Here is a 12,704-nt window from a genome sequence, read left to right on the forward strand (position 1 = left end):
CTGAGAAATCGGATTTACAAGTATTTGGACAGCCAAGGGCTGATTAAGGATAGTCAGTATGGCTTTGTGCATGGTAGATCATGTTTAATGAATCTTGAAGAGTTTTCGAGGAGGTTACCAACAAAGTAGGTGAAGGAAAAGCTGTGGATGTTGTCTACATGAACTTTAGTAAGGCCTTTGACAAGGTCCCACATGGGAGGTTAGTTCAGAAAGTTCAGACATGAGGTATCCATGGAGAGGTTGGAGAGATTGAAAGAGTGCAGAGATTTACTAGGATGTTGCCAGGTCTTCAGGAGTTGAGTTACAGGGAAAGATTGAACAGGTTAGGACTTTATTCCTTGAAGCGTAGAAGAATGAGGGGAGATTTGATAGAGGTTTACAAAATTATGAGGGGTATAGACCGTAAATGCGAGTAGGTTCTTTCCACTTAGAATAGGAAAGATAAAAACGGGAGGACATGGTTTTAGGGTGAAAGGGGAAAGGTTTAGGGGGAACATGAGGAGGAACTACTTCACTCAGAGAGTGGTGGGAGTGTGGAACGAGCTGCCATCTGACATGGTAAATGTAGGCTCACTCTTAAGTTTTAAGAATAAATTGGATAGGTACATGGATGGGAGAGGTCTGGAGGGCTACGGACTGGGTACATGTCAAAGGGACGAGCGGAATAAAGTTTCCGCACAGACTAGAAGCACCAAATGGCCTGTTTTCTGTGCTGTAGTGTTCTATGGAGTGAAATAAACACGACATGAGAATTGTCGATCGATTAATTTTAACTCGTTCACCGCATCCGTCAACCGAACAGAAACGCCGGGGATTCAGCAGCAGCTGCGGGCGGCGGGCCCTGAGCTCCCCCGGGTTCTAAAGTCCACCCGTAATGAGACAGGTTAAATGGGACAAGTAGGGGCGGTGTTGACCGGAAAGGACAGTGAAGATTGTTCATTAAGTTCATCTGCCATTTCTTTGTGCCCCATTACTACTTTACCAGCATCATTTTCCAGTGGTCCAGTATCAACTCTCATCTCCCTTTCACTGTTCATGTAACTGAAAACTAAACTTTTAGTATCCTGATTTATATTATTGGCCAGTTTGCCCTCATATTTCGTCTTGACCATTCTTATGGCTTTTCTCGTTGCCTTTTGTTGGATTTTAAGAGCATCCCAATAATCCAACATCCCACTCACCTTTGCTACCCTATATGTCATTTCCTTAGGTTTAACACAATTATTACATGCCTTTTCCAGCTCAAACTGTGAATTGATTTAAAGTCAGTCCCATAATTTAATAGTTTTTTTCTGAAAACCATCTACCCTCGCAAAGATTGTACTGCAGACTGCATTTGATTTTTCTTCAGCCTTATACGCTTCACATTGAAATAGTATGTGTTTCGACAGTTTCATAATGACAAAATGTACACGACACAGAATGAAGTTTTCCAATTAGTTACAAGGCATAATTAAGCATAGTGTGGACATTTCTATGTCATGTCAATATCATTCCTTCCCTTGTTTTAAGCCCTTCTTCTATAAACCCAACAGGTTTATGTATTCTGTAAAGGTGTCTGTCCTTATGTCCATTATCCTACGTCTTGCCATAAGCCCCCAATTCTTAACACTACCAACCCTTTAGCTTCTAATTTGCTAAGTGGAAGGTCTATATCCACAGCTTAACATTTAACAGCTTTTGGTGCTAAACAGTCAACATCATCATTTCCCTCAACAGTGTGATGTGCAGGGCCCATAATGTGCAGACATATAAATCAAACTTTATCTATGAAATACCGTTTGACAAGTTTCCAACAGTCAATCTGACCTACTGTCAGAATGACCTGTTTAAGACTCATCAAAACCGAAATGTATTCTGAGCAAATTATAAGGACCAATTTCCTCCACCCACTGTAAGACTAAACTGTTGGGAAAGAATTCTGCTTCCTATGCTGATAAATGGCTATAAGTCATCTCTTTATCATTACCTGCAATTCAGGCACACAAAAACAGCCACACCAACATCCCCAGTAAACTTATCTTTTGATTCATCTGTAAAAATGGTTACTGTATGATAACAACTTTCATTAATATACTGATGAACCAACAGACACTCAGGCAGAACCGAATCCGATCGTGTAACCTAAAATCAACTGAAGTCATTGGAAAAAACAAGGTGGGGTTACGGAGAAAGCTACAGTGGGGCATATTGTATCATCAAATACACCCATATTCCCAGCGTGGTAAGAACCCAGCCACCCAAAACAAAAAACCCTCTTCTTGTGATGTCCCCAACCGTCCTCCAGCACACCTTTAACAGGATGATCATTTCCTTGCCCCCGCAAATTAATCCAGTATGTTGACATCAACTTGAACCTCTGTTACTTTGAGGGCAATTGTCCCATTGCAATCAGTAAAGCCAAAACAGGAGACGACATTACTGCACCTGAACACAATTTTAAAGTCTGTAATTGTATCACATACAAACATTTTTAATTTGAAGATGAAGCTGATCCATTAGCCACACAGACATAATCAAGAACAGATCAAATTAAACAAATATAATTGGTCAACAAAGATTTTCATGTTGCACCCAAGAATACCCACATAGATGTCTGAGGAGATTTAAAGCTCCTTTACATTTATCAATTATTTTACTGATAGGTGCTTCCACGTCAGCTTATTATCCATCCACATACTGAGAAATCTTACCACTAACACTTCCACAAGATATTAATGACATAATTTAAAATCAAGAGCAAGTCTATTAATGCTGTTTGTAAAACACATAATGTGTTTTAATGACTGAAAGCTTAAAATCCTCATCAATCTGCCCACTGTTTGACCTATTAATTGTAAATTGCAATTAAAACCTCTAATATATAAAGCTACATCATCTGTATATTGTGATTTACCCAGGGTATCCCATTTTCCCATCTCAGAGAAAATATCATTAATCATAATATTAAATAATGAAGGGCTACAAATACTGCCTTGTGGGATCCCATTCTCTATCTCATAGAAACACAAACATAACATGCCGACCCATAATTGCACAGTCAATCCAGATTAAAAAAACTCAGAATATTATACAATCTCCACTCACTCCTAATTTCCGTCATTTAATCAAAAGTCCTTCCTTCCATAACATTTCAATTTTCAGTATCAACAAATACTGCTATTACAACATCTTTATTTAATTGTGCTTTCCGAATATCATCTTCCAAACCTAAAACTGAATCTAATGTCATTTCACCCTTCCAAAATCCACTCTAATAAAACACATTATCACCATTCTTTCCAAAATATAACTCAAGCGCTTGATTACCATACATTCCATAAGTTTACATAAATGAGACATTCACGATATAGGCCTATAACTAGAAGGATCAGATGGGGATCTGCCAGATTTTAGAATTGGCACTACTATTTCCATTTTCCATGAGGAAAGTAGATGCACAATTCAAACATTTAATATTTTCACAAAAGCGAATTAGAAACAATTACAATTTCAAATATCACTCTTTCCTGGGAACACCTGACCTGCATTATTAATAGACGTCTTAAATTCATACAAAGAAATCTCTCCATCAGTGATACTATCATTGCTACAGCTGACTTCCAGCACATCATTCCAGCAGTGAAAAACAGATCCCTACATTGTTTAACTTCTTCACTTAAATTATCCTGATTATGAATCTCAGCAAATGACCCAGCCAGTAACACAACCTTCCCTGTTTCAGTAACAATCATTTTGCCCTCATTAATGAACACTGGAATATTATGATACCCACAAATCCCCCCATTTTCTAAATCATATCCCAAACAATTCCAAGTTTGATATCCCTTCCAATATTATCTCCATATAACCTCCAGTAAATCACCTCCTTCCTCACCACGGCCTTTGCCCTTTTATTGTTAATAATGTAACTCGGAGACTGATGCACCATCACATAAAAACTCACATTTCTCCCAATTTGCTTCCTGTCCCGTTATAAATCCAAATCCAAACTCATAAAGACAAGAAGGCTGACTGACGTTCACATAAACTAATCACCCTCTGAGTTCCCATTTGAGCGACAGGCACGGCAGCCAATGCCAGCAGGGGTCAGTGTTAAGTCTGCGCTACGATAGGCTGGAGGAAATCGGCCCATGATCAGCCCCTCCTCTTCCGCTCCATCGCCATGGCGGTGATCAGCGGATCGCTTCTGTGGGTGTCGCCGGCCTCGGCGCCCACAAGGACGGGTGTGATTCCCCTTCGCGCCTCGGTGGGTCTGTTTCGGTGACGTCTGTGGTGGCTGACGAAACATGCTTCGACAGGGAGCGAGCGAGGAAAATGACTACAACTCCCAGAAGGCCCCACTGATGACGTTGCGGTGTTGATTAGGGGTAAGGTATAAAAGCAAAATGGAGGAAAATGTAAGGCATTACGTTTTCTGTACTGTGTCGTGCCTTCAATGAAAAATTAAAAGAGAGATTCCAGCGAGAAATAGATAGAACATAGAACAATACAGCACAGTACAGGCCCTTCGGCCCACAATGTTGTGCCGACCCTTAAACGCTGCCTCCCTAAATTTAAATTCCTCCATACACCTGTCTAGTAGTCTCTTAAACTTCACTAGTGTATCTGCCTCCACCACTGACTCGGGCAGTGCATTCCACGCACCAACCACACTCTGAGTATAAAATCTTCCTCAAATATCCCCCTTGAACTTCCCTCCCCTTACCTTAAAGCCATGTCCCCTTGTATTGAGCAGTGGTGCCCTGGGGAAGAGGCGCTGGCTGTCCATTCTATCTGTTACCCTTAATATCAACTATACCTCTATCATTTCTCCTCTCATCCTCCTTCTCTCCAGAGAGTAAAGCCCTAGCTCCCTTAATCTCTGATCATAATCCATACTCTAAACCAGGCAGCATTCTGGTGAATCTCCTCTGTACCCTTTCCAATGCTTCCACATCCTTCCTATAGTGAGGTGGCCAGAACTGGACAGAGTACTCCAAGTGTGGCCCAACCAGAGTTTTATAGAGCTGCATCATTACATCACCACTCTTAAACTCTATCCCTCGACTTATAAAAGCTAACAACCCATAAGCTTTCTTAACTACTCTGTCTACCTGTGAGGCAACTTTCAGGGATCTGTGGACATGTAGCCCCAGATCCCTCTGCTCCTCTACTCTTCCAAGTATCCTGCCATTTACTTTGTACTCTGCCTTGGAGTTTGTCCTTCTAAAGTGTACCAGCTCACACTTCTGCAGGTTGAACGCTATCTGCCACTTCTCAGCCCTCTCCTGCATCCTATCAATGTCTCTCTGCATTCTTTGACAATCCTCTTCACTGTCCACAACACCACCAACCTTTGTGTCTTCAGCAAACTTGCCAATCCATCCTTCTACCCCGACATCCAGGTCATTAATAAAAATCACGAAAGGCAGTGGTCCCAGAACTGATCCTTGTGGGACACGACTAGTCACAACCCTCCAATCCGAATGTACTCCCTCCACCACAACTCTCTGCTTTCTGCAGGCAAGCCAACTCTGAATCCACCTGGTCAAACATCCCTGGATCCCATGCCTTCTGACTTTCTGAATAAGCCTACAGTCTGGAACCTTATCAAATGCATTACTAAAATCCATGTAGATCACATCCACTGCAATACCCTCATCTATATGCCTGGTCACCTCCTAAAAGAACTCCATCAGGCTTGTTAGACACGATCTGCCCTTCAGAAAGCCATGCTGACTGTCACTGATCAGACCATGATTCTCTAAATGCCAATTGATCCTATCTTTGTGAATCTTTTCCAACAGCTTTCCCACCACAGATGTAAGGCTCAATGGTCTATAATTATCCGGACTGACCCTACTACCCTTTTTGAACAAGGGGACAACATTCGCCTCCCTCCAATCCTCCGGGACCATTCCCGTGGGCAATAAGGACATAATGATCCTAGCAAGAGGCTCAGCAATCTATTTCCTCGCCTCGGATGCAGAACTGGGAAGTGGCAGATGGAGTTCAACACAGATGAAGAGATTCATTTCTGCAGGTCAAATTTGAACACAGAATATCATATTAATGATGAGACTCTTGGCAGTGTGGAGGGTCAGAGAGATCTTGGGGTCTGTGTCCATACGACATTCAAAGCTGCTGCGAAGGTTGGCAGTGTTGTTAGGAAGGCGTCTGGTGTGATGGCCTTCATCAACCATGGGATTGAGTTCAAGAGCTGTGAGGTGATGTTGAAGCTATATTTCTCCTAACCTGTACATAAGTAATTGTAATAAGATGATGAGAGGCTTTGACCATGTGGATAACCAGAGGCATTTTCCCAGGCTTGAAGTGACTAACACGAGGGGACGTAGTTTTAAGCTGCTTGGAATTCGGTACTGAGGGAATGTCAGGGGTAAGTTTCTTACACAGAGAGTGGTGGGTGCATGGAATGCACTGCCTGCAGCGATAGTGGAGGTGGATACAATAGGATATTTTAAGAGACTCTTAGATAGGTACATGGAGCTTAGAAACATAGAGGAATATACGATCAGGAAATCCTAGGCAGTCTCTAGAGTAGGTTACATGGTCGGTACAACATTGTGGGCTGAAGAGCCTGTAATGTGCTGTAGATTTCTGTGTTCTGTGTCAAAGACAGGCAGAGGGATTAGTTTAATTGGACAGGAGGACAGCATGGAAAGGTTGGGCCGAAGGGCCTGTGTTTGTGCCGTAAGAGAGGGGTTCTGTCCCAACCATCGACTCTATTACCCTCAACAGATGCTGCCTGACTTGACAACGTTCTTGAAAAATTACATTCAGTTCCGCTTAGCATTCTGTACAAAGGATGTTTTGTGCTGGAAGAGTGCAGAGGAGATTCATCATGATTGAGGGGGCTTGTGTTCCTAAGTCCATAAGGCATAGGAACAGAATTAGGCCATTCAGCCCATTGAGTCAGCCGCCTTTCCATCATGGCTGATCCCAGATCGCACTCAATTCCAGATATCTGACCTCCCGCCATATCCTTTGATGCCCTGACCGATCAGGAAATGATCAACTTCCGCCTTGAATATACCCACACACTCGGCCTCCACCGCAGTCTGTGGCAGAGCATTCCACAGATCCAATACACCTTGGCTAATAAAAAAAATAAGCTGCTTACCTCTGTTTGAAAAGGTGGCCCCTCGACTTTGTGGCTGTGCCCCACCACAGGAAATACCTTCTCCACATCCACCTTATCCAGTCCTTTCAACATTCGGTAGGTTTCAATGAGATGCCCCGTATTTTTCTGAGTTCCAGTGAGCACAGGGTCAAAGCTGCCAAGTGCTCCTCATATTTTAACCCCTTCATTCCTGAAATCATCTTTCTGAACCTCCTCTGGACTCTCTCCAATGACAACACATCCTGTCTGAGATATGGGGCCCAACATTGTTGACAATACTCCAAGTGTGGCCTGACTCGTGTCTTATAAAGCCTCAGCATTATCTCGTTGCTGTTATATTCATGGGGCGATATTGGACTGTGTTGATCTACAGGGCAGCAGGGCCCCGGGGATCGGGGGGGAGACTCGGGCAGCAGGGCCCCGGGGATCGGGGGGGAGACTCGGGCAGCGGGGCCCCGGGGATCGGGGGTGGGAGACTCGAGCAGCGCTGGGGATCGGGGGAGACTCGGGCAGCCGGGCCCCGGGGATCGGGGGGAGACTCGGGCAGCCGGTCCCCGGGGATCGGGGATAGACTCGGGCAGCGGGGCCCCGGGGATAGGGGGGAGACTCGGGCAGCGGGGCCCCGGGGATAGGGGGAGACTAGGGCAGCGCTGGGGATCGGGGGGAGACTCGGGCAGCCGGGCTCCGGGGATCGGGGGGAGACTCGGGCAGTGGTGCCCCGGGGTTTGGGGGGAGACGGGCGGCGGGGCTCCGGGAATCGGGGGGGAGACTCGGGCGGCGCGGCCCCGGGGATCGGTGGAGACTCAGGTGGCGGGGCCCCGGGGATCGGGGGGGGGGGGGAGACTGGGGCAGCAGGGCCCCGGGGATAGGGGGGAGACTCGGGCAGCGCTGGGGATCGGGGGGAGACTCGGGCAGCCGGGCCCCGGGGTTCGGGGGGAGACTCGGGCGGCGGGGCTCCGGGAATCGGGGGGAGACTCGGGCGGCGCGGCCCCGGGGATCGGGGGGAGACTCAGGTGGCGGGGCCCCGGGGATCGGGGGGGGAGACTGGGGCAGCGGGGCCCTGGGGATCGGGGGAGACACGGGCAGCGGGGCCCCGGGGATCGGGGAAAGGCCGCTGGGCCTCAGGCGCGGTCGGGTGGCCGACACGAACCTTTCCCGTGGTTTGACTCGATGAAAGTGGATGGACATCTAATGTCTCCCCAAGGGTTTTACGCTGGACCGAGAGCAGAGAGACCCCTGGCCCTTGACTCCTCAGACAGGGGCTCTCATGGCCCGCCTCAAAGGGCCTAACTGGGTGGACAAGCTTCCCTGGGTCCTGCTCGGAATCCGCACGGCGCCCAAAGAAGATCTGCGCACCTCGTCGGCCGAGTTGGTGTACGGCGCACCCCTGGTCATCCCAGGGGAGTTCATACCAGCCCCAAGGGGGCAAGAGGAAGAACCCGCAGCAGTCCTGAGCAGACTACGCGAGAGGCTCGGCAACCTGGCCCCCATACCCACTTCGCAGCATGGGCAGAACCCGACCTGCGTACCCAAAGACCTGCGAAACTGTAAGTTTGTGTTTGTACGACAGGGCGGACATCGGGCACCGCTACAGCTGCCCTACGAGGGGCCGTTTACGGTGATCAGGAACAACGGGTCCACGTTCGTGCTGGACATTGGGGGGAGAGAGGAGGTTTTCTCGGTGGACCGACTGAAACCGGCCCATGTGGACGTGGCGCAGCTGATTGGTTCATATTAAAGCAGAGTTGACCATCTTCATTAACAAAGGTCATATTAAGTTCTCTCTCCCAATGTTGTTTAAATTTTAGTGATTAAGGGGATCTGTTTTTTTTTGCAGATTTATTTATTTTTATTTTCCTTTATTTTGTGATGGTCGATTGATGACATGAAGAGTTAATTAGCAAATATTCTCTCTCTCATACACACTTACTGCAATATCTTCATGTTAGACATTTTTTACAAAAATAATTATCTAAGTTTCCATATATGCAAGAATCTGATTTGTTGGATACTGTTTGAATATGAATCCTTTAGTAAGAGATTCCATTGGTAGAATTTATAATTTATTTTTAATACATTAATACAAAAAGATAACCTCTGACCTAAGGTTTATACGTGATAGAATTATTTGTTGTTTCAGACGTGATAGAGGGGGAGTGATGAAAGGGGGAGGAGTGGCATTACTATTCAGGGAAAATATCACAGCTGTGCGTAGACAGGACAGCCCGGAGGGCTTGTCTACAGAGGCCATATGGGTGGAGCTGAGGAACAGGAAAGGTATGACCACACTAATAGGGGTGTATTATAGACCGCCCAATAGTCAGAGAGAATTGGAGGAGCAAACCTGTATAAAGATAGAAGACCGATGTAAGAAACAGGAAGTTGTAATAGTAGGGAATTTTACTTTTCCTCATATTGACTGGGACTCCCAAACTGTAAAAAGACTAGATGGCTTGGAGTTTGTGAAATGTTTTCAGGAAAGTTTTCTAAAATCAATATATAGAGGTACCTACGAGAGAGGATGCAATACTTGATCTCCTATTAGGAAACCAGACAGTCAGGTGACAGAAGTATGTGTAGGCGAACATTTTGGGTCCAGTGACCATAATGTCATTAGTTTCAAGTTAATTATGTATAAGGATGGGACTGGTCCTCAAGTTGAGGTTCTAAATTGGAGAAGGGCCAATTTTGTGGAAATGAAAAAGGATCTAGGAAGAGTGGATTGGGATAATTTTTTTTTTCTGGCGAGGATGTGTTCAGTAAGTGGAAGGCCTTCAAAGGCGAAAGTTTGAGAGTGCAGAGTTTGCATGTTCCTGCCAGGATTAAAGGCAAAGTTAACAGGCATAGGGAACCTTGGTTTTCAAGGGATATTGGTGATCTGGTTAAGAAAAAGAGAGAGGTGTATAGCAGGTAGAGGCAACAAAGAACAAATGAGTTACTTGAACAGTATAGAAAATGTAAGAAAATACTAAAGAAGGAAATCAGGAAGGAAAAAAGACATGAGGTGGCTTTGGCAGATAATGTTTAGGTAAACCCGAAGGGTTTCTACAAGTATATTAAGCGTAAAAGGATAGTAAGGGACAAAATTGGTCCCCTAGAAGATCAGAGTGGTCGTCTATGTGTGGAGCCTCACGAGATGGGGGAGATCTTAAACAGTTTTTTTGCATCATTATTTACTCAGGAAACTGGTATAGTGTATATGGAAGGAAGGGAAACAAGCAGTAGTGTCATGGAACATTTGTAGATTAAAGAGGAGGAGGTGCTTGCTGCCTTACAGTGCATAAAGGTAGATAAATCCCCCGGGCCTGACTTGATATTTCCTCGGACCTTGAGAGAGACTAGTGTAGAAATTGCAGGGGCCCTGACAGAAATATTTACAATATCTTCAGCCACGGGTGCAGTGCCGGAGGATTGGAGGGTAGCTCTTGTAGTTCTGTTGTTTAAAAAAGGCTCCAATGGTAAACCAGGTAACTACAGGCCGGTGATCCTGACATCAGTAGTAGGTCAGTTATTGGAAGGTGTTCTGAGAGATCGGATATACAAGTATTTGGACAGCCAAGGGCTGATAGTCAGTATGTCTTTGTGCGTGGTAGATCATGTTTAACAAATCTTGTAGAATTTTTCGAAGAGGTTACCAAGAAAGTAGATGAAGGAAAGGCTGTGGATGTTGTCTGCATGAACTTTAGTAAGGCCTTTGACAAGGTCCCACATGGGAGGTTAGTTCAGAAGGTTCAGACACGAGGTGTCCATGGAGAGGTTGTAAACTGGATTCGGAATTGGCTGTGTGGGAGAAGACAGAGAGTGGTAGTGGATGATTGCTTCTCAGACTGGAGGCCTGTGACTAGTGGTGTGCCTCAGGGATCTGTGCTGGGACCATTGTTGTTTGTTGTCTATATCAATGATATAGATGTGGTCAATTGGATCAGCAATTTTGCTGATGACACCAAGATTGGAGGCGTTGTGGACAGCGAGGAAGGCTTTCAAAGCTTGCCGAGGGATCTGGACCAACTGGAAAAATGGGCCAGAAAATGACAGATGGAATTTAATGCAGACAGGTGTGAGGTGTTATGTTTTGGAAGGACAAACCTAGGTAGGACATACACAGTAAATGGTAGGGCACTGAGGAGTGCGGAGAAACAAAGGGATCTGGGAGTCACAGGTAGACAGGGTTGTAAAGAAGGCCTTTGGCATCCTGGCATTCATAAATGAAAGTACTGAGTACAGGAGTTGGGATGTTATGCTGAGGTTGTATCAGGCATTGGTGAAGACAAATTTGGAGTATTATCTGCAGTTCTGGTCACCTAACTATAGGAAGGATATCAGTAAGATTGAAAGACTGCAGAGAAGATTTACTAGGATGTTGCCAGGTGTTCAGGAGTTGAGTTACAGGGAAAGATTGAACAGGTTAGGACTTTATTCCTTGGAGCATAGAAGACTGAGGGGGGATTTGATAGAGGTTTACAAAATTATGAGGGGTATAGACAGTAAATGTGAGTAGGTTCTTTCCACTTAGATTAGGAAAGATAAAAATGGGAGGACATGGCTTTAGGGTGAAAGCGGAAAGGTTTAGGGGGAACATGAGGAGGATCTTCTTCACTCAGAGAGTGGTGGGAGTGTGGAACGAGCTGCCATCTGACGTGATAAATGCGGGATCACTCTTAAGTTTTAAGAATAAATTGGATAGATACATGGATGGGAGAGGTCTGGAGGGTTACGGACTGGGTGCAGGTCAATGGGACGAGCGGATAAAGTTTCCGCACAGACTAGAAGCGCCAAATGGCCTGTTTTCTGTGCTGTAGTGTTCTATGGTTCTATGGAGTGAAATAAACACGAGATGAGAATTATCGATCGATTAATTTTAACTCGTTCACCGCATCCGTCAACCGAACAGAAACACCGGGGATTCAGCAGCAGCTGCGGGCGGCGGGTCCTGAGCTCCCCCGGGTCCTAAAGTCCACCCGTATTGAGACAGGTTAAATGGGACAAGTGGGGGACAGTGAAGATTGTTCATTAAGTTCATCTGCCATTTCTTTGTCCCCCATTACTACTTCACCAGCATCATTTTCCAGTGGTCCAGTATCAACTCTCATCTCCCTTTCACTCTTCATGTAACTGAAAACTAAACGTTTAGTATCCTGATTTATATTATTGGTCATTTTGCCCTCATATTTCGTCTTTACCATTCTTATGGTTTTTTTCGTTGCCTTTTGTTGGATTTGAACAGCATCCCAATAATCCAACATCCCACTCACCTTTGCTACCCTATATGTCATAATGTGCAGACATATAAATCAAACTTTATATATGAAATACCGTTTGACAAGTTTCCAACAGTCAATCTGACCTACTGTCAGAATGACCTGTTTAAGACTCATCAAAACCGAAATGTATTCCGAGCAAATTATAAGGACCAATTTCCTCCACCCACTGTAAACCTAAACTGTTGGGAAAGAATTCTGCTTCCTATGCTGATAAATGGCTATAAGTCATTTCTTTACCATTACCTGCAATTCAGGCACACAAAAACAGCCACACCAACATCCCCAGTAAACTTATCTTTTGATTCATCTGTAAAAATGGT

The 12,704-nt window shown here is 45.1% G+C and overlaps 1 protein-coding gene across 9 annotated transcripts in view; it reads left to right on the plus strand.

The window, feature by feature from the left end:
- Positions 1-12,704, plus strand: part of LOC140723130 (uncharacterized) — a 1,246,679-nt gene that overhangs the window by 1,219,433 nt on the left and 14,542 nt on the right. For 5 of the 9 annotated variants that reach the window (XM_073037763.1, XM_073037764.1, XM_073037761.1 and 2 more), the window contains one exon: positions 8,328-8,670. In XM_073037763.1, the coding sequence (XP_072893864.1) occupies positions 8,328-8,670 (343 nt within the window). Of the gene's footprint in view, positions 1-4,062; positions 4,371-5,789; positions 6,210-6,262; positions 6,380-8,327; positions 8,671-12,704 lie in introns of those variants that run through there. The other 4 variants (XM_073037759.1, XM_073037758.1, XM_073037766.1 and 1 more) reach the window with 4 other exon arrangements.

The sequence above is a fragment of the Hemitrygon akajei genome, unplaced genomic scaffold (genome assembly GCF_048418815.1).
Source record: "Hemitrygon akajei unplaced genomic scaffold, sHemAka1.3 Scf000101, whole genome shotgun sequence".
Taxonomy (NCBI): domain Eukaryota; kingdom Metazoa; phylum Chordata; class Chondrichthyes; order Myliobatiformes; family Dasyatidae; genus Hemitrygon; species Hemitrygon akajei.